Here is a 19,619-nt window from a genome sequence, read left to right on the forward strand (position 1 = left end):
ATCGATTTTGCAATTGTTCGACCGCCCTCCCCCACTTTTGGAAAAATTTGAAAGTCGAATACAGCAACGCGCAGTAGCGCTAACTTGGCGCGAAATGTCAAAATTTAAATTTAATCATTTCATTAAAATTTATATGCGTCAATAATTTTATTAATTAGACTGGAAAAAATACTCAAAATTTTTTGTTTTCATCAATAATTTATTAATTATTCTCATTACTTGCGCGGCAAATTTAAATATTCGAAAAATAACTTATTAGAAATGGGAGAAAATTAAAAATCGTAAATCAAAATAAAGTGGCGGCAGAATGTGATAGAAATATTTAAAATATTTAAAAAACGCTACAGCAGCTCGCAGTGCATTCCGGAATGCACTCCTATAAAAAATGCACTTGATAATTTCAAAATTTTTTAAATGCGCATTTCTTCAAAATTTTATTTTATTAATTACTTACTCTATTTGTTAATAATTTTAAATTTTTCTGATGTCTGCTACATTTACACTCGTAAACAAAAACTACATCTAAGACAAAAAGGCGGGATATTTAAAAAAAAAAATAAACTGAAAATAAGTAATAAAAAAATCAAATTAATAATTGAAGAGTTGAACAAAAATTCAAAGTAAAAATCAAATAAATTAATAATATAAAATATAAATAAAATAAAAGTAATGATAGAAAATAAAATGAGCGATTGAGGTGTGAACTTTTGGATTTTCCAGCATTTTTTAAAATCTAATTAATGTCAAAATTAAATATAAATAATTCAGAATTCTTATCGAAATGTTTAATTTCATCTCTAATAATAATTAAAGTCCATCGGAAATTTCCGTATTAATTCGGTTACGCGATTGTTTTAAATCTGGTTGCTATGGTAAAATCGATCAGAATTTTGTACTGTAATCATAACAATGCTCTATTTTCAAACACAACACATTGTCGCGGCATAATTATTTTTTTAAACAAACACTGAAATTTATTTAAAAATGTCTTTGGTCCTTTCGCGAGTCGATTATGTTACAATTGGCGTAACTTCCCGCGGAACAACTAAAGTTTTGCCTTCTACGGATTCAAAATCAACTCAGAAGTTCGTTGTCGGTGATAATGACGGCATTCTTTATATTTACGGTAATTATTGACTTAATTTATGTCATAAAAATTTGACTGTATTTTATTTATATACTTTTATTTAATGTCCAGGAATAAAGAAAGGAGAATTGCAATTAGTTTTTAAATCTTTACCGGGAGCAAAAATCGAAAAAGTTTCTCTGGGTGGTACTGCTGAGACTCCAAGAGATAAAATATTTATTGCGTATGGAAATTCTGTAAAGGGATTTACCAGAAAAGGAAAAATGTTTTTAGAATTCGATACAAGTCTCGTAGATTCGATAACTGCTATGTAATTTATATTTTTTATAAGACATACCTTCATATTTTACGATTAAAAATTAATTGTTGTGATAATTAGGTATGTTTTAGGGTCTGATTTGGCTGCATGCTCACGAGATCTTTATCATAGATATCAAAATTGTAAGGATGCTGATTCCTATTTAGTGGGAGAAGTGATAAATGATGTTATATTAATTACAATTGACAGCTCTTCTGTGTTAGCAATTCTCGCTTGTAGTGACCGTGCAGTAAGATCATAATTACAATTGAATCGTTTATTTGAGAAACTCCATAAGTCAAGAAAACAAAATTTTTCAGGAAACACAAAAAACATTTTTTTGGAGAAACTTGACATAAAAATAATAAATAAATAATTGAATACAATAATGTTAGCGTCTCTGAAAAAGATTCCAACAAGAAAAATTTAATTTTTTAACTGAAACTTCTTAAAAAAATTATTTAAAGTTGATTGACTTATGGGGTTTCTCAACCAAACGGAAAAAAAGTTATAAAATGATTGTTTTTTTAAATGTTTCCACTCAAATCATTTATTACACTGATAAAATGAAGAATTAAATATGTATTTGAACTCTGAAACTCAGAAATTACAAAAAATTATAATTAATTTAAACATTTTAATTAGTCATATAACAGTCAACAATAAAACAACATTTGAAATTAATTTCCCAAAAAAGCGCGAATTTTAAATAAAAAAAAAAAAAAAGATTTCTGTAAAACTAAAACTGCATACATTTATTTGAGTCATTGACTTATGGGGTTTCTCAATTAAATGAAATTGCTGTCACCCCGTTAATTTTTTTTTAAACGCTGATTTGATGAATATTTTGATTGATTTCTATGGAGGGACATCCAAAGAACCCAAAAATGCAAAAAACTCAATTTCGTAAAAAACATGACTTATGGGGTTTCTCAAATAAACGATTCAATTATTTTATTTTTTTATTTACTGCGCACTTGCACTTTAAAAAATTAGGAGTGAATTCGAAGTGATTACGGATTTTAATTCAGTCCGCATTCACTTCGATTCAGAGTTTTAATATTAATGATACTGAAGTTAGCCGACGTCTAATAATTTTTTAATTTCTTTTTAAGCAATAAATTATGAAAAAAAAAATATTTGAAAAATTTGCACTTGTAGTTTTTTAAATTTTCTACATGTGCATATTTTTAGTTTTTGTTTTTTTGTAATTGATTTGTTGAGAAAAAAATTGAAAAAAATTTTAATTGTCTGCTAACTTCAGAATCATGAATATTAAAATAAACTCCCCTTCGGAGTGAATTTCACTCTAAGGGGATTCAATAAATAATTTTCTGGTCCACATTAACTCCGGATTTACTTCGCTAATTTTTTACAGTGCAGTTTAAAAATTAATATATTTATTGTTAATATTTTCATTAACAGATTAGAGTATTATCTGGAACAAAAAAACCGACGGTCTTAAGACTTCCAAGTGTCCCAACAGTCCTTGCGTTATGTAGGTAATATTTTTAAACCAAGTTCTTATCATTTTAAATTTACTTGCATTGATCTTGGAATTTAATATTTTTACTTTTTAAAAAGTCATATATCAACACAGAGAAAAAGGAGACAAAAAATGCGCGAATTTTTATTATGCTGTCGTCCAAACTTGAAACAGGAAATCGAGTCGTAAAAAAATTATTATGCCGCACTATAATTATTATTGTCGAGAGCATAATAAAAATTCGTGAATTTCCTAAGCCCAATTTTCTCCGTGAATTAATGGCTTTTGATATTTTTAATATTTATAGAGGAGATAAAAAAGAATCAAGTGATCGAATATTAATTGGCACACAAGATGGAAAAATAGGACTTTTAAAAATTCTAACTGACAAAACATTTCGAATTACATGGCTCATTACTTCAAGTGGTTCAGAAATAACTTCTTTGGATACTTATGAACTCGATGATACTCCTGATATTTTAATTGGCAGACAAGATGGTACTATTCAAGTTTATAGTTTTCCACATGACGATGAAATGAATCCATCTCTAAGGTACCAATACGTAAGTTTGTTTTTAATTACTTATCATCCGTAATTTCGATCATAATTTGATAAATAATTAATTAGATGGCTGGAGAAAGTATTAGTTCAATCGGTGGAGGTGTTATAGGCATGATTGGACACACAGAAATATTAGTAACGACATATTCTGGTAGAATTTTCGGATTAACAACAAGACCGCCAGGATCTTTAGCAGCAGATTCTAATGAAGAAACGTTAAATCGTTTGAAAGCTGAAATTCAAGAACTTGAAGCTAAATTGATTGAAGATAAAGAATTTGAAAATTATACAAGTGATATTTTATCTCCATTAATTTTGTCTGTAAATTACAGGTAACTTAAAAAAAAAATCTGAAAAACAGTTGACCCTAAGAGCCAGCCCCGAAACTCGCTGTTTTTGAGCTCCTTAGCTCGACAATACTTTTAAATGCATTAGTATTTTCTAGCCCTTCGAATTCGAAAAAAGTGACGTTTCGTATTAATCTCCGCGTATTCGATAAATTTAAAATAATCAATAAGGATCGTTATCACATTTGCATACAAATGTACAGCTGCTTAATTTCAAAACACAGTGAGGGAAAAATTTTTCAACAATTTTATACCACGACAAGTGATCCCACCGACATCTGATCCCATCAACAATTGATCGTCAATTGATTTTTATCGACAACTAATTTACATAATTTAACTTTTCATATTTACAACAGTGAATTTTAATTACTCATGTCATAGTAATTAATTAATTATTTTATTAATTTGTCAGTGGGATCAGTTGTCTGTGGGATCAATTATCATGTGATTACTTGTCGGTATCACTTAAAAAATTTGACGTTCAGTGATTTTGATTAACTTCACAGTAAGTTTACGTCAAGTTCTTGCAATTGACGATGATGCCAAATTTGGGCTGGGAATTTACCATGATTTCATACATGTATATGTAACACATTGTATTTATTTATGATATACACATAAAATGTGTAAAAAAACCTGAACACAATTCCAGTCGTAAGTGTAGAAATCATTATAATTACATAGATTATTATAAGATCTCGTTTATAGAGATCGTGTTCAACAGATTTTGTCCTGGAGAGATTTCGTCAGGGAAATTTCGTCTGGGGAGATATCATGGTGGGACCAATTTTTCAAAATCGATTTTTCAATATTTTTAGTTCCAGTGAAGTCTTGTAAACATGATTCAATTTCATGTTTCAATTCAATTCAATACATACTTCAAAAATTTTATTTTTCTCAGTTACTGTGTTTTGAAATTAGGCAGCCTTGGACGTACGAATACACACACTCGTACATCCTCTTGAAAATTTTAATTTCCTGAAAAAAAATAATCATTTATTATAGAATGATACAAGACCGAGAAAGTGCGTCGTATTTGTTGACAATAGAACTTGACACGCCAATAGACAATGTTTTAATTCAATCTGATACACCAGTTGAGTTGTTAAATGAAAGTAATAACGCAGTACTTAGTCTTTCTTCATGCAATCCTTACGAAGGAAATTTCGTCCTTGCTACTTATCGGTGTCAAGTAAATACTAGTCAATTGGAAACGAGAATTAGAGCAATTGAAGGTCAACCAGGAACACTTCAAATTTATGTTACGACTCAAGTAAATTAAACAAAAAAATTTTAACGTCAACTGATCCCACAAATCAGGACATCATTTATTTGTACCTATTATTTTGTTACTATATATTAATATATATTTAGGGATCACTTGTAGAATAAGATTACTGGGATCAGTTAAGGTTACACTAAAAACATTAATGCTAATGATAATTTAATTAAATTATTATTTGATGTTATTAAATAGATTCAACCAAAGTGTTGTAGAAAAATAAAAATACCAATTCACGCATTATCATTGCATGCGAGGTTGCATGAAGGAGAAGGGGCTGAATTATCTGGCGATCTTTATAATGAATTAAGACTTGTAGGGAACTTCACCGTTGCCGAAGTAATTATATATTAATCATAAAATTTAAATATAATTTATTTACTTGAAAAATTTTTTAAGATCCATGCATGGCTTTCATTTGCGCTTCCCGATATACCAGAGAGACCAACTTTGCAGGATAATGAAGTGATATTAAATTATGTCTCATCATTAACTGGATCAATTCTTATATGCAAATATAAGTAAATATTATTATATTTTTTTTAATAGAAATTTTTGTATATAAATTGTATCCAATGTTATTATTTTTGTTGATTTTAATTCTGGCTTACATAAATTTTTTTAAATTTTAGAAAAGGGGTTGCGACTTTTTTAGCTGAAAATATATCAACTATTTTAATTCTTCGTGATTTATTGACTAAAGAAGCAACAAAACGAAAAATAAAACTCGATGTTATTTTTAGTAAGTATCTTCTTTATGCTAAAGTATTATTTAGAGATCATCAGGAGACACGGTAGTGTCTCGCGCCAAGTACACGTTCAAATCAAACACATGTATACGTGTAAAGTGTCACGGCGCGAGCCTACCGAGTCTCTATACCGTAGACCGAACGGCATTTAGCTCCATTTTAATATTCATTGAAGATATAAGAAATAATTCGTAAAATTAAAATTTTTAAGCACACGGCAAATCTATATAAACACAATAATTGTTATATTTTAATAATATTCTATATAAATTATTCTATTTTTTCAATTTCTTCAATCTAGATATCGAAGATGGCACAATATCAAGAATGTTGGATTTAATTCTACCAAAACTAAACTCAGCACATGATTATATAGAGAAACTAAAAATAATCGATGCTTTACAAGAGTGGGAATTAAAAATTGATCCTACAGAAAATCTTAGCAAATATTACCAAGAATTATTGAAAGAAGAAGATAACATAAGAAGGGAGTTGTCTAAAAATCCTACTATTTTACAAATAATTCAAGGAGTAATAACCGATTTATACGTTGATTGGAATCGCGCAAAAGGTTTCCAAAGGTATACATTTTTTTTTTCTTACGAAATATATTTTTCATGATATCAGCATCGAAACTTGAAGTTTCAGTGTCTCTATAGCCCGTCGAAACAAGCTTATTTCAAGCCGATGCTGCAAACAACTGCTAGCGAATTCGTAATTCAAAAATACCTTCATACAGCGGGCAGAAAAATGCGTGCTTCTTCCCTTGGGAAGAGACACAATTGTTTTTGCCCGGTGTCAGTTATATTTAATGTTCATTTGCAGCCTTATTACTATCATTTGTTTACTTGTCACTTCAGTTTACTCATTTCATTTTTTAAGCGAGTTTTAATTAACCAAATAAAATTAATAAAAAATGAGTGAAAAATAATATTTTTGTCTTTTTTACTATTTAATAAGCGACTGTAAATCACATATTTTTCATTCTCTAACAGTTCTCCTTATCATCAGCTTGAAATTAACTTGTTTCTTACTGGCTGCTGGTAGTGTGTGACTCAGGATAAAACACGATTTCAAACTGCGGGTGATGTCAGCTGCCTGCGGCTCGGGCAGCCAACTTCACCCTAGTCTGAAATCGCCTTGTTTCATCCCTTGTCACACAATATACTATTAAATTTCTCTAATTAAATTACAGAATAACAAGTAAAGCTGCTAATGATAAACTTAAAGACGCTCTGAAGACACGCAGTCTGCCAGTTATACTTCAAATGTTTATGGAAAAAGATAATAATTAAGATTTTTTAAACTTCCCGCTGAAAATTTTTTCAGTTAGAAGTTAAAAAACTGTGCCGAGTATCACACTGGACATCAAAATCGGTTAATTAGTTCAAAAAATATCAATGACAAAGAAGCTCGAAACAGCGGAAAATTTTCGGACTGGCCCAAGGTCACCCGTTTTCCCGATTTTTTAGAAAACTTTTTTTTAACATGAATTAATTTTATAAAAAATCTCAATTAATATCTAAAGGTTTTTTACAGGGAGCCTATTAAATTATAATAGAATAATAAAAATAATTAAAATTACAAATAAAACTCTTTAATGTTATTACTATATACATTGAGAGCTTACAAAATATTATATAAAATTAAAAACACAAGATTTATTTGTCCTCATATGTATTTTATTTAGATTTTTTACCTTTCGTAGATTTCGCTTTAGGTTTACCGTGTGGTACACCTTTACGGTTCTTTTTACCACGACCTTTTGTTTTTTCTTTAGCTTTTTGTGCCCGCAAGTCTTTCTTCATCCTCGAATCGACGAGTTTGTAATGTCCTTTAAGACCAGCCGGTCTCGCGGCTCTTTTCTGAGCCATATGTTTCTTCGCTACCACATACGTCACTTCTTTCTTCGGGGGCTTCAATGCTTTCTTATACAATCTGAAATTTTAAAATAATATAATACATCATTCTATCTAACACTTGACAAAATTTCTCATATTAAATTTAAAAAAATACTTACGATTTAATTTGATCAGCTTTCTCGCGATCAGTGAGATCGTTGCTGTCAATCAAAGCCTCAGTCTTCTTCTTCGCTTTTTCTAATTTACGCAACGCGCGCTTCTTCTTTCTGGCTTTCGCCTCCATAACTTTTTTTATTGGACGCGCATTGATATCAACCAGCTGCTTCTTGTAGTCGTCGACAAGTTCCTTAGGAACAGGCGCTTCTTTCCTCATGTGTCTTTCTTCATCTTTGGCGAACCAATCAGGCAAGTGATCATCATTGAACGCGTACCTATTCCACGCTGCATCCGTTATATCTCTGCGAGCTTTTTTACTCGTAGCAATCAAAGTACCCAATGCCAAATCTCCAGCATTCAACTTCCGCTTCTTACTCTCCTTCACACCTTTTTCTTTTGCTTCCACTTCAATTTTATTTTTATCCTTATTCTTATTATTTTTATTCGATTCTCTAAATTTTTCTTCGACGTCATAATCTGAGTCAGACTCTGAATCATCTGTTTTATTTATTTTCTTACCTTTATCTTTATTTTTTATTTTATCTTCACCTGGATTTTTTTTTTTAGAATACACTTCCATCATATTATTCAACTCATATTCTTCATCGCTGTCATTTTCTAAATTTTTAAATACATCTTTTTCGAACCATATCTTAGCTTTGTTTATTTTCTTCGAACTTTTGTCCCTGTAATCCAAGTCTGTAATCAACGGATTGTTCGGCTCGACATCTTCTATGTCTTCTTTATTTTCCACAGACTTATCGTCTTCACTGCCTACAGATTTTTCATCTTCGCTGTCACTTAAATCCAAACCAGACTCATTGCCATCAGAATCATCCTCATCATTGTCTGACTCAGACATGTTTTCATTGTTTGTATAATACAAACTTTTGCTATCCAAGTTTCCCTCATCTTTATCATACCTTAGTTTCTTAGGTAATTTTTTTTCATCGTCTGATTCGACGTCACTGGTAGCAGTGATGTCTGGCAGCTGATCAGTGATTTGATCTAACAACTGATGCGAAGTAATTTGCGTAAGAGTGAACATGTCTTCGCATTCTAGTTTAGGTCCTTCGTCGCCTTTGTGGATCATTTTTAAATTCAGCCTCTCATTTAATTTCTGTCGCTCTTTCTGGGCTTTCTTCTTTTTCTTCTTCAATTCCCGCAATTCTTCGGCTTTTATTTCTGCAACTTCTGCGTCTATTTTCATCTGTTCCTTGTCTTCATCACTTCCATCATCATCGGCACCATCTTTTTTACTTTCTTCAGCTTCAGTATTTTTATCGTCATCAGTTTTTTTATCATCAGCTTCTTTACTTTCACCGTGAAATTCTTTGCGCAATTCTTTCCACCAAGACAACAATAATTTAATGTCTCTACGATTTAATACTTTGATGTCTTTACAACATTCCAGAATTTCTCTGGTTGTCTTCGGATGCTCAGCTATTTTCGGGTCGTCTATTACTATTTCCGCGATATTTTCTAGTACTTCAATACCGGTCTCGTGAGCGATGTACTGAGAAGCAGGTAATTGGTGATGTAGAGTGTAATCGTTTTCTGGATAACCTTCAGGTTTAGCTTTTTTACGTCTCTCAGGGTGAAGAATACACAATTTATTTGAAGATATATCCAAGTCAGAGAAAACGTAGTGTGGGTCGAAAAATTTCGGGTCTAATTTATCAGGCGCGATGTAATGTTGACACACAACGAATATTTCAGCTGATTCATTTCTAGAAGCTTGAGGTTTTGTTGCGTGAACCTGAACGATAATTAAAATGCAGTTAATAATAAAAATATGTACTTTTTTTTTAATAAATAATCATATGATATATTAATAAAATTAATTAATTCGTTAAATTGTTCCAGACTTCTGATTATTAATCGGAAATAAAAAACAAATTTCTGAATTTAAAAACGCGCGGTAACTCAGTTTTTAAATGTAGAATTTTTTAAAAGCTGTCAGATTAAATTTATTTAAAAAATTAATAAAAAATATAAAGTATTTTCTGAAGTTTAAATATTATTTTGTATAAAAAATTTTGTTAATGAAAAAAAATTTCCTTCATTTTCAAAAATATAAATTTTAAAAAATTTGAATTATTTTATATAAAACTTTCAGATTATTAAGTAATAAATCAATTTTTTGTAGTTCTGAATATTAGAATAAAATTTTAATTTTAAGAATAATGTTGATAGTTAATTATTATTAATTTTTTAAATAAGCTTGTGAGTGTACCCATAGTTCACTAAAAGTTGTGATGTCCCATTACTCGACCATCACATGGTCCTATACACGTTCAAAGACAACGTCAATTCAACTATCATAAATTTATTGATTTGGAAAATAATCTATAAAATCTATTACTTTATTAAATTTTCATAAATTTAAAATATGCATATTTAATAACATCCCAAAGAGCACAGAGTCAACTTTAAGATGTCTTTTAAAGGGACAAGACAAATTTTTTTTGTCTCAAAGTCATCTTTTTTTGTATGAATACGACATGCAAATGTTGGTTCCGGAGACAGAGACGAGTTGTGTTGTTTTTCCTGTCTTATTTCAATTCAAAAGTCATTTAGATGACTTATTTTATCACTATTTGTTATTTACTTTTTGTCGTCACTTGTGTTAAGTCTTTCAAGTAGATATTTTTTCGGTGACATAAATTTCTGATCGTTTTGTCAACATATTGATGCCTTATCGACAAGTCATATATCTGGGATATATTTGTAACAATTAAAGAATTTAACGTAACTTAAATTTAATCTAACGGTTCTAGGCCAGAATATCCAATGTAAAAAGATCCAGTGCAAAAAATATCCATGTCCTTAATTTTCTGCATAAATGGATAAATGGATTTTTTCAATAGATATTGCATTGGATATTTTTGCGATGGATATTTTTATGATAGATATTCTGACTGGTCACCAATCTAACGAACGAACGTTAAAGTAAAAAATTCCCGGCTGCGCGATTTAGAAAATAGTCCCTAATTAAAATTTATATCAAATTATAAAATACTTTGATACGTCATATTGTAATATATTTAAATTTTCAAATAATTATTTATCATGATACTGAAGTTAGCCGACGTTTAATAATTTTTGGGTCTTAAAAAAACGATAAATTGAAAGAAAAATAATATTTTAAAAAATTACACTAATAGTTTGTTAAATTTTCTACATGTGCATATTTTTTTTTTTTTTTTTATTCAAATTTAATTGTTGAAAACAAATCTAAAAATTTTTAATTGTCTGCTGACTTCAGAATCATTTATTTATCAATAATTTTTTTCTTTAAAAATTATAAAAACGCATTAATTAGTTAGTGAGCGATTGATGCTACTGCTCAGGCTTAGAGTCTTCTAGCTCAATAAATATAAAATTATAACTAAATAATTAATAATTATATACCTTTTTAAACAGCTGTGTCAAAATCCAAAGAAGCGCATTGTAATCTTTTGACCTGAATATTTTAGTTACAAACCATCCACCAGGTCTTAAAAATTGAGTTGCTAATTTAACAGCAGACAAAGTAAGAGTTACTTGTTGATACGCATCATGAAGCCAATTTTTACCAACATTCGGAGCTCCGTCATTCAAAACAATATCAGCTTTCCACGTTTTCAATTCTTTCGAAATAGCAACTCTGCATTTGTCAGTCGTAATGTCTTCTGTTAAATTAATACACCCAGGAATTGGTCTTATTGGAAACAAATCAATACCAATAACAATTGAGGAAACCGGCATATTTTGCCTGGCGACTTGCATCCATCCTCCAGGTGCAGCACAAAGATCGATGCATACTCGAGATTTTTGTAAAAATTCAAATTTTCTATTCAATTGAATCAACTTAAAAGCCGCACGAGATCTAAAACCTTTGATTAAATATATCAGTAATTAGTTTTACAACCACATGTTCATTAAATATTTTTGTAATTAATTTAAATAATTAATAATTACCTGTTTCTTTGGCTAAATGATAATATTTATCCTTCCGCTGTTTTCCAACTTTTGTTTTCTTCCCCATTATTTATTTTTTATTTAACTTTTATTTCAAATATTTACTCCACTTCATTTAGCAACTGATTGACAACACGTGGGAACATAAAATATCTTCTGTGGATCTTTGAGGTTACGAGCTAATATATCAGTAATATATCAATATATGAGACTGTAGAAAAATACCGAGAAAACGATGTCTAAACTATACCATAAAATCATGAGTGTGAATGTAGTAGAGACAATTTATAAATTTTAAATAAATAAATAATTAAATTTAAAAAAATGCGCGCGCTAATTTTTCAATTATCAAAATACGAGTTTTTGAATTTTTATTTTATTTACAAATTCAAAAATTTCAAAAATTGACAATTGACAGCTAAGTTCACACGCACTTAAACTATACACAGACTTGGTCACCGGCTGTCATAAGTTGGCGGCGACAAGTAAAATTTAAATAATTTTTTATAAACAAATTGTTTGTTCGTCGTTTGTTTTTGATTGTTTAATAAAATTTATTGTTTGTTCGTTGTTTGTTTTTTTTTTATAAAACAAAAAAAAAATTGCTGGCGACTCTAGTATAGTTTGTTGTCATTCGGGTCCTTACTATAGGACGTGGATAGAAAATTTTAAGGGGAATTTACAATTTTGAATTTAAATTATTAATTAAATTTTATAACTGATTAATTAAAGATTAAATATCAATTTTTTAAATAAACTCGCGGTAAATTTAAATAATTGAGAATAAATAATTCAAATTACAGAATGAATTTTTTTTAAATGTCAGTTATTTCGGATACTGAAGTTAGCCGACGTCAAATAATTTTTGAATTTTTTTTTAAAAACGAATTATAAAAAAAAATGTTTAAAAAAATTGTGCCTGCAGTTTTTATAAAATTTTCCACGTGCATATTTTCAGTTTTTGTTTTTCTGTAATTAATTTGTTATAAAAAATTGTCAATTGTCTGCTAACTTCAGGACCATGAGTTTTTATTTGCTGAGTTGTAAATCAGCCTTAGCCTTGGTATTGAAAACGTAAATTTATGTGGAAAAGATGCTTCTGCTCCGTTACAAAATAGAAAAACCGAATGTCGTTTGATTCTACTAGTTACCATTTGGATATTTGTAATTAAAATTACTCAAGTACAGTGTAATTAATTTTTTGGCGTTGCCGGGTAAATATTTTTGTCAGTTTTACTCACTGCTTTTATTCTTTTAATTACAAAGTAATAAAAAATGTGATACATAAAAAAAAATAATGATAATCATACGAGAATGAAATATTAATTCTGAATAATAAATTACAATATGAGTGTTAATTATTAAATATTAATTATTATCTGCAAGATAAAAATTTAATGTCATAATTAATTATTAACCTGGATATTAATTTTTTTTATTTTATATTCTATAGTTGGTGTGATAAATCAGTTTAATTTTTTAATATTATTTGATGTTTGTTGATAAAAATTAATTACTGTGATTAATTATTAATTTTAATCGATTGTGTGTTTGTATTTTAGGTTAAAAATGGCGCAAAGATTTCCCGGACCAAATGCAAGTAATAATGGGCCACCATCTCAAAGGTATCCACCGCCAGCTGTACCACCGAATCTACGTCAATATCCTGGACCAAATTTTCCGGTAAATTACTTGGTTAGAAAAATATTTCCATGATACCAGCATTGAAACTTAGTTTCAGTGTCTATAGCCAGTCGAAGAGCGAATTTCAGTCCTACCCTGGTGGAAATTTTTGGGAATTTTCTCTGAAAAACTCAGTTCCAAAGTTCTAAAGACTTTTTCAGAGAAAATTCACAAAAATTTCCACGTGGGAATTTTAGCAAACGCGTAAATTGTGAATACAGTCAGCGGTAGAAACAAACTTTAGTCCCGAGGGAACAAACAAAAGTTTTATAAAAATTAGTGTCAATAATAGATAGTATTTAGTTTCTGCTTAATTATAAATTGCAAATGACAATTTAATAGTTGATGACACCATTGGTCGAAAATTAATTTGGTTCTGACTGGCTGCTGACACTGAATAAGTTCCAATGCAGGTGATCATGAAAAATATAGGGCATGTTCAGAAAAACACTCTGGAGATTGATAAATATTCATCCAGACAATTAGTAAGTGGAAAATCACGCGGTTTAATTAAAACCAGAGGAACGAAAGAATATCTGACACCTCATTTACCTTCTCTGGAAAATTTATCAACGCATTGCGGCAGTCGAATTGTTCCTCTGGTTCAACCAGATAATATTTATCAGCGCAGAAGCTGCATCTTTCTCTTTCGGAGTGAATTTCTGAACATGCCTAGTGTGTAACTCTGGATGAAACACGATTTCCACCTGCGGGTGATGTCAGCCAACTTTACTCTGGTCTGAAATCCTTTTGTTTCATCCCTTGTCACACAAAATACTACTAAGTATCATACTGAATTTAGCTGACGTCTAATAATTTTTTTTTTTTTTTTAAACGTCAAATTAAAAAAAATAAATATTTAAAAAATTATGATCCTAGAGTTAACAGATAGTTAACAATTGTCGGATTTTTTTTCAACAAATTGATTACAAAAAAATAAAAAATAAAAATATGCACATGTAGAAAATTTAAAATACTACAGGTGCAAATTTTTCAAATATTTTTTTTTTAATTTATGATTTAAAAAAAAAATTAAAAAATTATCAAACGTCGGCTAACTTCAGTATCATAAAAAATTGCACCGATACCTTTTTTAATTTTCTTCATGTGCATAATTTTATTGTTTTTTTTTTCTGTACCTGATTTGTTGGAAAATAAATCTGAAAATTATCAATAGCCTGCTGACTTCAGGTTCATCTCTTAAGTAAATAATCAGAATGGAGTAAATTTTATTAATTATTTCAGATGCAACAGAGAACTGGGTTTACTCCACCCCCACAAATGGGTACTGGTGTTCCTGGACCTGGAATAATGAGACCTAATCAGTCATACTCCAATATGAGACAAGGATCCATGGCAGCTCCACCGGGTGGTAAAAGAACAGACCAGCGTATTCCAATTTCACAACAGAAACCGTAAATAATTATTTTATTATTTATTATTATTATTTTAATTATTAATTATTTTTATTAACCATTTAATTTAATTATTATTATTTTATATTTATTTATTTATTTATTTATGGTTATTATTATTTTTGGCACAAACATAAATATAATACCCTGAGGAAAATCCACATACAAAACAAGTTTCAAAATTTCTTTTGATTTTTCAAAATATTATTTCTACATAAACTCATCTAGGTATTTTTGGAACAGTGATTTTTCACATTCCACATCAAAGAAGAAGAAGAAACTGGCAGACAAAATATTACCGCAAAAAGTACGTGATCTAGTACCAGAGTCACAAGCGTACATGGATTTACTTGCTTTCGAACGTAAATTAGACGCGACAATTATGAGAAAACGATTGGATATTCAAGAGGCGCTTAAACGTCCGATGAAACAGAAACGTAAATTGAGAATATTTATTTCGAACACATTTTATCCAGCCAAAGAGGCTGGCGAGGGTGAAGAAGGCTCGGTCGCATCTTGGGAACTTCGGGTAGAAGGCCGGTTATTGGACGACACTAAAAATGATCCCAATAAGGTTTGCATTTTGAAATAAAAATTTATCGTAATGTGAAATTTATAATTTACTGATGAATTATTTTTCTTTATGTTCAGGTGAAACGAAAATTTTCGTCGTTCTTCAAAAGTTTGGTCATTGAACTAGACAAGGATTTGTACGGACCAGATAATCATTTGGTAGAATGGCACCGTACACTTACAACTCAAGAAACTGATGGGTTTCAAGTTAAAAGACCCGGTGATAAGAATGTTCGGTGTACTATTCTTTTACTTCTTGATTATCAACCACTGCAGGTTTTTATTTATTTTTATTTTATATTTTTAAATTGTTCATTTTCGAACCTATTTTCCTACTACTTACTATTTCATCTATGATTAAGAAAAATTATTTGAAATGATTCAAAACAATTTGAATGGACTAATACGGGCCACAGCCGCAAAAATTAAAATGATCAGGGTGGCCACGAACCGGGAATTATCAGGGAATTTAATGTAACCGGTAAATATCATGGAAATGTCAGGGAATTTCGAAAAGTATCCGGGAATTAAATTGTAACAGTTCAAAATTAAAAAAATTTTAAATTATACACTAGTTATAAAAATTAAGGGATATGAAAAAAATTTCAAATTCGTGTGACCTTGACAGGTCGGTTATAAAGCACAACCTCTCCGCTTCGCTTTCGAGGCGTGCAATTAAAATGATTTTCAACAGATTGTAACTCGAAGGAAAATGGTCATACGACAAAAAAAAAGGCAAATTGTAGCTTCAAGTGTCTAGTTTTCTGATCTGGTCTTTATATTTTTTTATTATGTCCGGTTCCGGAGTAATCCTAAGAAAACTATCGAAAAAGAAATTTACCAAATTTTTGCTCGTCTTACAAACGGTCTTCGAGCTTCAATAAATTTTTTTCGATAATTATGATTGATTTTTGATTGCTCCGGAACCGTGCATAATAAAAAAATTTAAAGACCCAGATCAGAAAACTAAACACTTGAAGCTACAGTTTGACTTTTTGTTTTTACTATACGACCATTTTCCTTCGAGTTACAAACTGTTGAAAATTACTAAAAAATTTGAAATTTTTTGAATATCCCTTAATTTTTGTAACCAGTGTATTTTGAATTTATTTAAATCATAAAATTTCTTATTAAATATTTTAACTTATAAATTTTTAACATCGAATAATCAAAAGTAGGCAATATTAATTTATTTTATTGCCATTTTTTTCTGGTTTCTCGCATGATTTAATTATCAAATATAATTATTAAAAATGGAAATATAATAAAAACTTTGAATATCTAAATGATACGAATAAAATTTCTAAATCAGGGAAAAATATTAAAAACTTTACTGGAAAACCGGGAAATATCAGGGAATTTTGAAATCATTTCTTTGTGGCCACCCTGTGAAAGTTTCAGTGTCAGCAGTCAGTCAGAAACAAGTTAATTTTCGACCAATGGTGTCATCAACTATTAAATTGTCATTCGCAATTTACAACTAAGCAGAAACTATAAATACTATTCATTATTTACACGCATTTTTATAAAACTTAATCACAGTCAGAACTGTCATTTACGTAACGAAAATTAATTCTCTGAAATTACTATTAAAAAAATGACAAGTATCAGAGTTCAAATTGCGAAAGCCAGTCAGCGGGCAGAAACATTTCGTTTGTTCCCTCGGGACTAAAGTTTGTTTCTGCTGCTGACTGTATTCACAATTTACGTTTGCTAAAATTCATTCGCACTGTACTGAAATTCGCTTCTTTCGACTGACTAGCCTCTGAAACTTAAAATTTCAATCCCGTGTAAAAAAAATTTTTGTTCATAATGAATTTAGATCTGAATTTTATGACGAAACTCAGAACGTGACAAAAATATGACTTTCATCATGAATTTACTCCAACTTTTAGTCTAGTAAATCAGTACCAATTATAAAATTAATTTATTACGTCTTTGAATTGGACTTGAGATGACTTCGATAGAAACTTGACTGAATTTTTACTGAATTAAACCTTTCGTCAAATTTATCGATTCAGAAATTACCAATAAATTTCTTCTATCAAGTACTTGATTGACGTAAATCAGTTTCGACTGTAAAATTAATTTAAAGAATGAACTTCGGATAACTTGGATTTTAAGTTTTACTGTCATAATTTTGACGTGATTAAAGTTCTTGATACAAATTTATGATGAAAGTCATATTTGTGTCACGATCTGAGTTTCGAGATGAAATTTATATTTAAATTCATTATGAAGAATAATTTTTTTACACGGGATGCTGGTATCATGAAAACATGATTTCACTGCGGGTGTCAGCCAACTTCACCCTTTTTTGAAATCAGTTTCATCCCTTGTCACCCAATACTCTACTGTACTAACATAAAATAATAAATGTTTCAGTTCAAACTCGATCCAAGACTCGCACGACTGCTAGGAGTCCACACCCAAACCCGGCCTGTAATAATTTCCGCCCTCTGGCAGTACATAAAAACCCACAAACTCCAAGACAGTCATGAACGAGAATTCATAAACTGTGACAAATATCTAGAACAAATATTCGCTTGTCCGCGAATGAAATTTGCAGAAATACCTCAGCGTTTAAATCCTCTTCTCCATCCCCCGGATCCAATTGTCATAAATCACGTCATCAGTGTCGAAGGAACAGAAACAAAACAAACTGCTTGCTACGATATTGACGTCGAAGTCGACGATACTTTAAAAACTCAGATGAATAATTTCTTATTGTCAACCGCAAGTCAACAGGAAATTCAAAGTTTGGACAACAAAATTCATGAAACCGTCGAGACAATAAATCAACTGAAGACAAATCGTGAATTTTTCCTGAGTTTCGCCAAAGATCCGCAGCAGTTTATAAATAAATGGATCATATCACAGACACGTGACTTGAAGACAATGACTGATGTCGTTGGTAATCCAGAGGAGGAACGTCGAGCTGAATTTTACTATCAGCCGTGGGCTCAAGAAGCCGTTTGCAGATACTTCTATACAAAGGTCCAGCAAAAACGCGCAGAATTAGAGCAAGCTCTGGGAATCAGAAATTCATAAGAATTATTTTTATATCAATGGAAGCAACTAATGGATTTAATGACTGATTCCTTTCATGCAAATTTATATATACATATATATATACTTATACATACATGATACTTTTGATTAATTGTCGGCATCAGCTTCAAGTTTTAACTAAATAGTGAACAGTAAAATTTTTAATTACTATAACTATTTCTAAAAAACTATCAGTAATATTATCTGTCTTTGTAAGGTTTTGAATGTAAGAATAACAGTAATAAACTCATATTCAAAATTTATTGTATTAAATAGACTATATAATGAAATTTTAAAATGATTACTTTTTGTGCGGCCTTGCAAGCGTATAAGATTTTTTATTTTATTTATAACTAGTTTAAGATATTAATACAAATAACATATTATATATTCATAAATAGTGTTATAAATATGTTTACAATTGGATGTATAAATAATTCAACTATTTTTTTTATTCTTATAGACAAAATTACCGAGTTCTCAATCATAATAACAGAAGAATTAAAATTTTTTTTAAATTCTTGAAAGAATAATTTGTTTAGAATCGACTATATATTTTTTTCTCATACTAAAGAGAAAAAAAAATTGTAGATGGATATAATTTATTTAATGTAATTAAATAAGGGACTAAAATTGCTTATTAACCGGATTCTGTTATAATTAGGGAGAAGATTTTTGCCATATTTTTGAAATGAGTAGTTCAAATTTTTAATATTACGGCGAAAATATTAGTCTTATTAAAAAAGTTTTTGAACAAAAGTTGTAGGAAATTTAAATTTATTAAAACAACATCTCTTATGATTTTCTTATACGATCAATATTTCCACTGTAATTCAAAAATTAAGATTCATAATGAATAATTCAAAATTTGATTAATTATGAAAATCTCAATTTTGAAATTATGGCTTTCTTATTAGTCTACGAAAAAATTATAAGAGACATTTGTTTCAGAAAATTAAATTTCCTACAACTTTTGTTTGAAAAATTTTTTTATAAGACCAATATTTTCCCCGTAATATAAAAAATTTCACACCACTAAGTATTAATCATTTTTAAATTAACGCAAAAATCCTGGCCTTAGTTATAAGTTTTTAATTGCTTA

General features: G+C 29.5%; 3 protein-coding genes across 4 annotated transcripts; 2 read left to right on the forward strand and 1 right to left on the reverse strand.

Annotated features, from left to right (window-relative positions):
• Positions 1-903: 903 nt before the first annotated feature.
• LOC130675225 (Bardet-Biedl syndrome 7 protein homolog) lies at positions 904-7,396 on the forward strand. Its single transcript, XM_057480792.1, has 12 exons — positions 904-1,126; positions 1,199-1,397; positions 1,467-1,635; positions 2,811-2,887; positions 3,179-3,434; positions 3,500-3,765; positions 4,789-5,056; positions 5,261-5,404; positions 5,465-5,586; positions 5,698-5,807; positions 6,116-6,395; positions 7,010-7,396. The coding sequence occupies exons 1-12, from the start codon at positions 985-987 to the stop codon at positions 7,107-7,109; spliced, it is 2,133 nt and encodes a 710-aa protein (XP_057336775.1). The 5' UTR covers positions 904-984; the 3' UTR covers positions 7,110-7,396.
• On the reverse strand, positions 7,390-12,308 carry LOC130675222 (pre-rRNA 2'-O-ribose RNA methyltransferase FTSJ3). Its single transcript, XM_057480781.1, has 4 exons — positions 11,796-12,308; positions 11,247-11,710; positions 7,835-9,591; positions 7,390-7,752 (listed from the first exon to the last, which is right to left on the reverse strand). Exons 1-4 carry the CDS (start codon positions 11,860-11,862, stop codon positions 7,497-7,499), a joined length of 2,544 nt encoding a protein of 847 aa, XP_057336764.1. The 5' UTR covers positions 11,863-12,308; the 3' UTR covers positions 7,390-7,496.
• Positions 12,309-12,852: 544 nt separating this feature from the next.
• LOC130675229 (brahma-associated protein of 60 kDa) lies at positions 12,853-18,540 on the forward strand. Of its 2 annotated transcripts, none has more exons than XM_057480795.1 (6): positions 12,853-13,009; positions 13,358-13,478; positions 14,724-14,893; positions 15,122-15,467; positions 15,545-15,742; positions 17,852-18,540. In XM_057480795.1, the coding sequence occupies exons 2-6, from the start codon at positions 13,365-13,367 to the stop codon at positions 18,515-18,517; spliced, it is 1,494 nt and encodes a 497-aa protein (XP_057336778.1). In that variant the 5' UTR covers positions 12,853-13,009; positions 13,358-13,364; the 3' UTR covers positions 18,518-18,540. The 2 variants fall into 2 exon arrangements, with proteins under 2 accessions (XP_057336778.1, XP_057336779.1); XM_057480796.1 differs by having other exon boundaries at positions 15,137-15,467.
• Positions 18,541-19,619: the final 1,079 nt, after the last annotated feature.

This window comes from Microplitis mediator, chromosome 9 (genome assembly GCF_029852145.1).
Source record: "Microplitis mediator isolate UGA2020A chromosome 9, iyMicMedi2.1, whole genome shotgun sequence".
In the NCBI taxonomy this organism is placed as follows: domain Eukaryota; kingdom Metazoa; phylum Arthropoda; class Insecta; order Hymenoptera; family Braconidae; genus Microplitis; species Microplitis mediator.

Excerpts from the sequence above, each read along its gene's own strand:
- LOC130675225 (XM_057480792.1), top strand. The coding sequence starts at position 985 with ATGTCTTTGGTCCTTTCGCGAGTCGATTATGTTACAATTGGCGTAACT. Across the intron at positions 3,435-3,499 it reads CATCTCTAAGGTACCAATAC|ATGGCTGGAGAAAGTATTAG; the intron begins GTAAGTTTGTTT and ends ATAATTAATTAG. Across the intron at positions 6,396-7,009 it reads CGCGCAAAAGGTTTCCAAAG|AATAACAAGTAAAGCTGCTA; the intron begins GTATACATTTTT and ends ATTAAATTACAG.
- LOC130675222 (XM_057480781.1), bottom strand. The coding sequence starts at position 11,862 with ATGGGGAAGAAAACAAAAGTTGGAAAACAGCGGAAGGATAAATATTAT. Across the intron at positions 11,711-11,795 it reads TCATTTAGCCAAAGAAACAG|GTTTTAGATCTCGTGCGGCT; the intron begins GTAATTATTAAT and ends ATTTAATCAAAG. Across the intron at positions 7,753-7,834 it reads AAAGCTGATCAAATTAAATC|ATTGTATAAGAAAGCATTGA; the intron begins GTAAGTATTTTT and ends TTAAAATTTCAG.
- LOC130675229 (XM_057480795.1), top strand. The coding sequence starts at position 13,365 with ATGGCGCAAAGATTTCCCGGACCAAATGCAAGTAATAATGGGCCACCA. Across the intron at positions 13,479-14,723 it reads ATCCTGGACCAAATTTTCCG|ATGCAACAGAGAACTGGGTT; the intron begins GTAAATTACTTG and ends TAATTATTTCAG. Across the intron at positions 14,894-15,121 it reads CCAATTTCACAACAGAAACC|GTATTTTTGGAACAGTGATT; the intron begins GTAAATAATTAT and ends AAACTCATCTAG.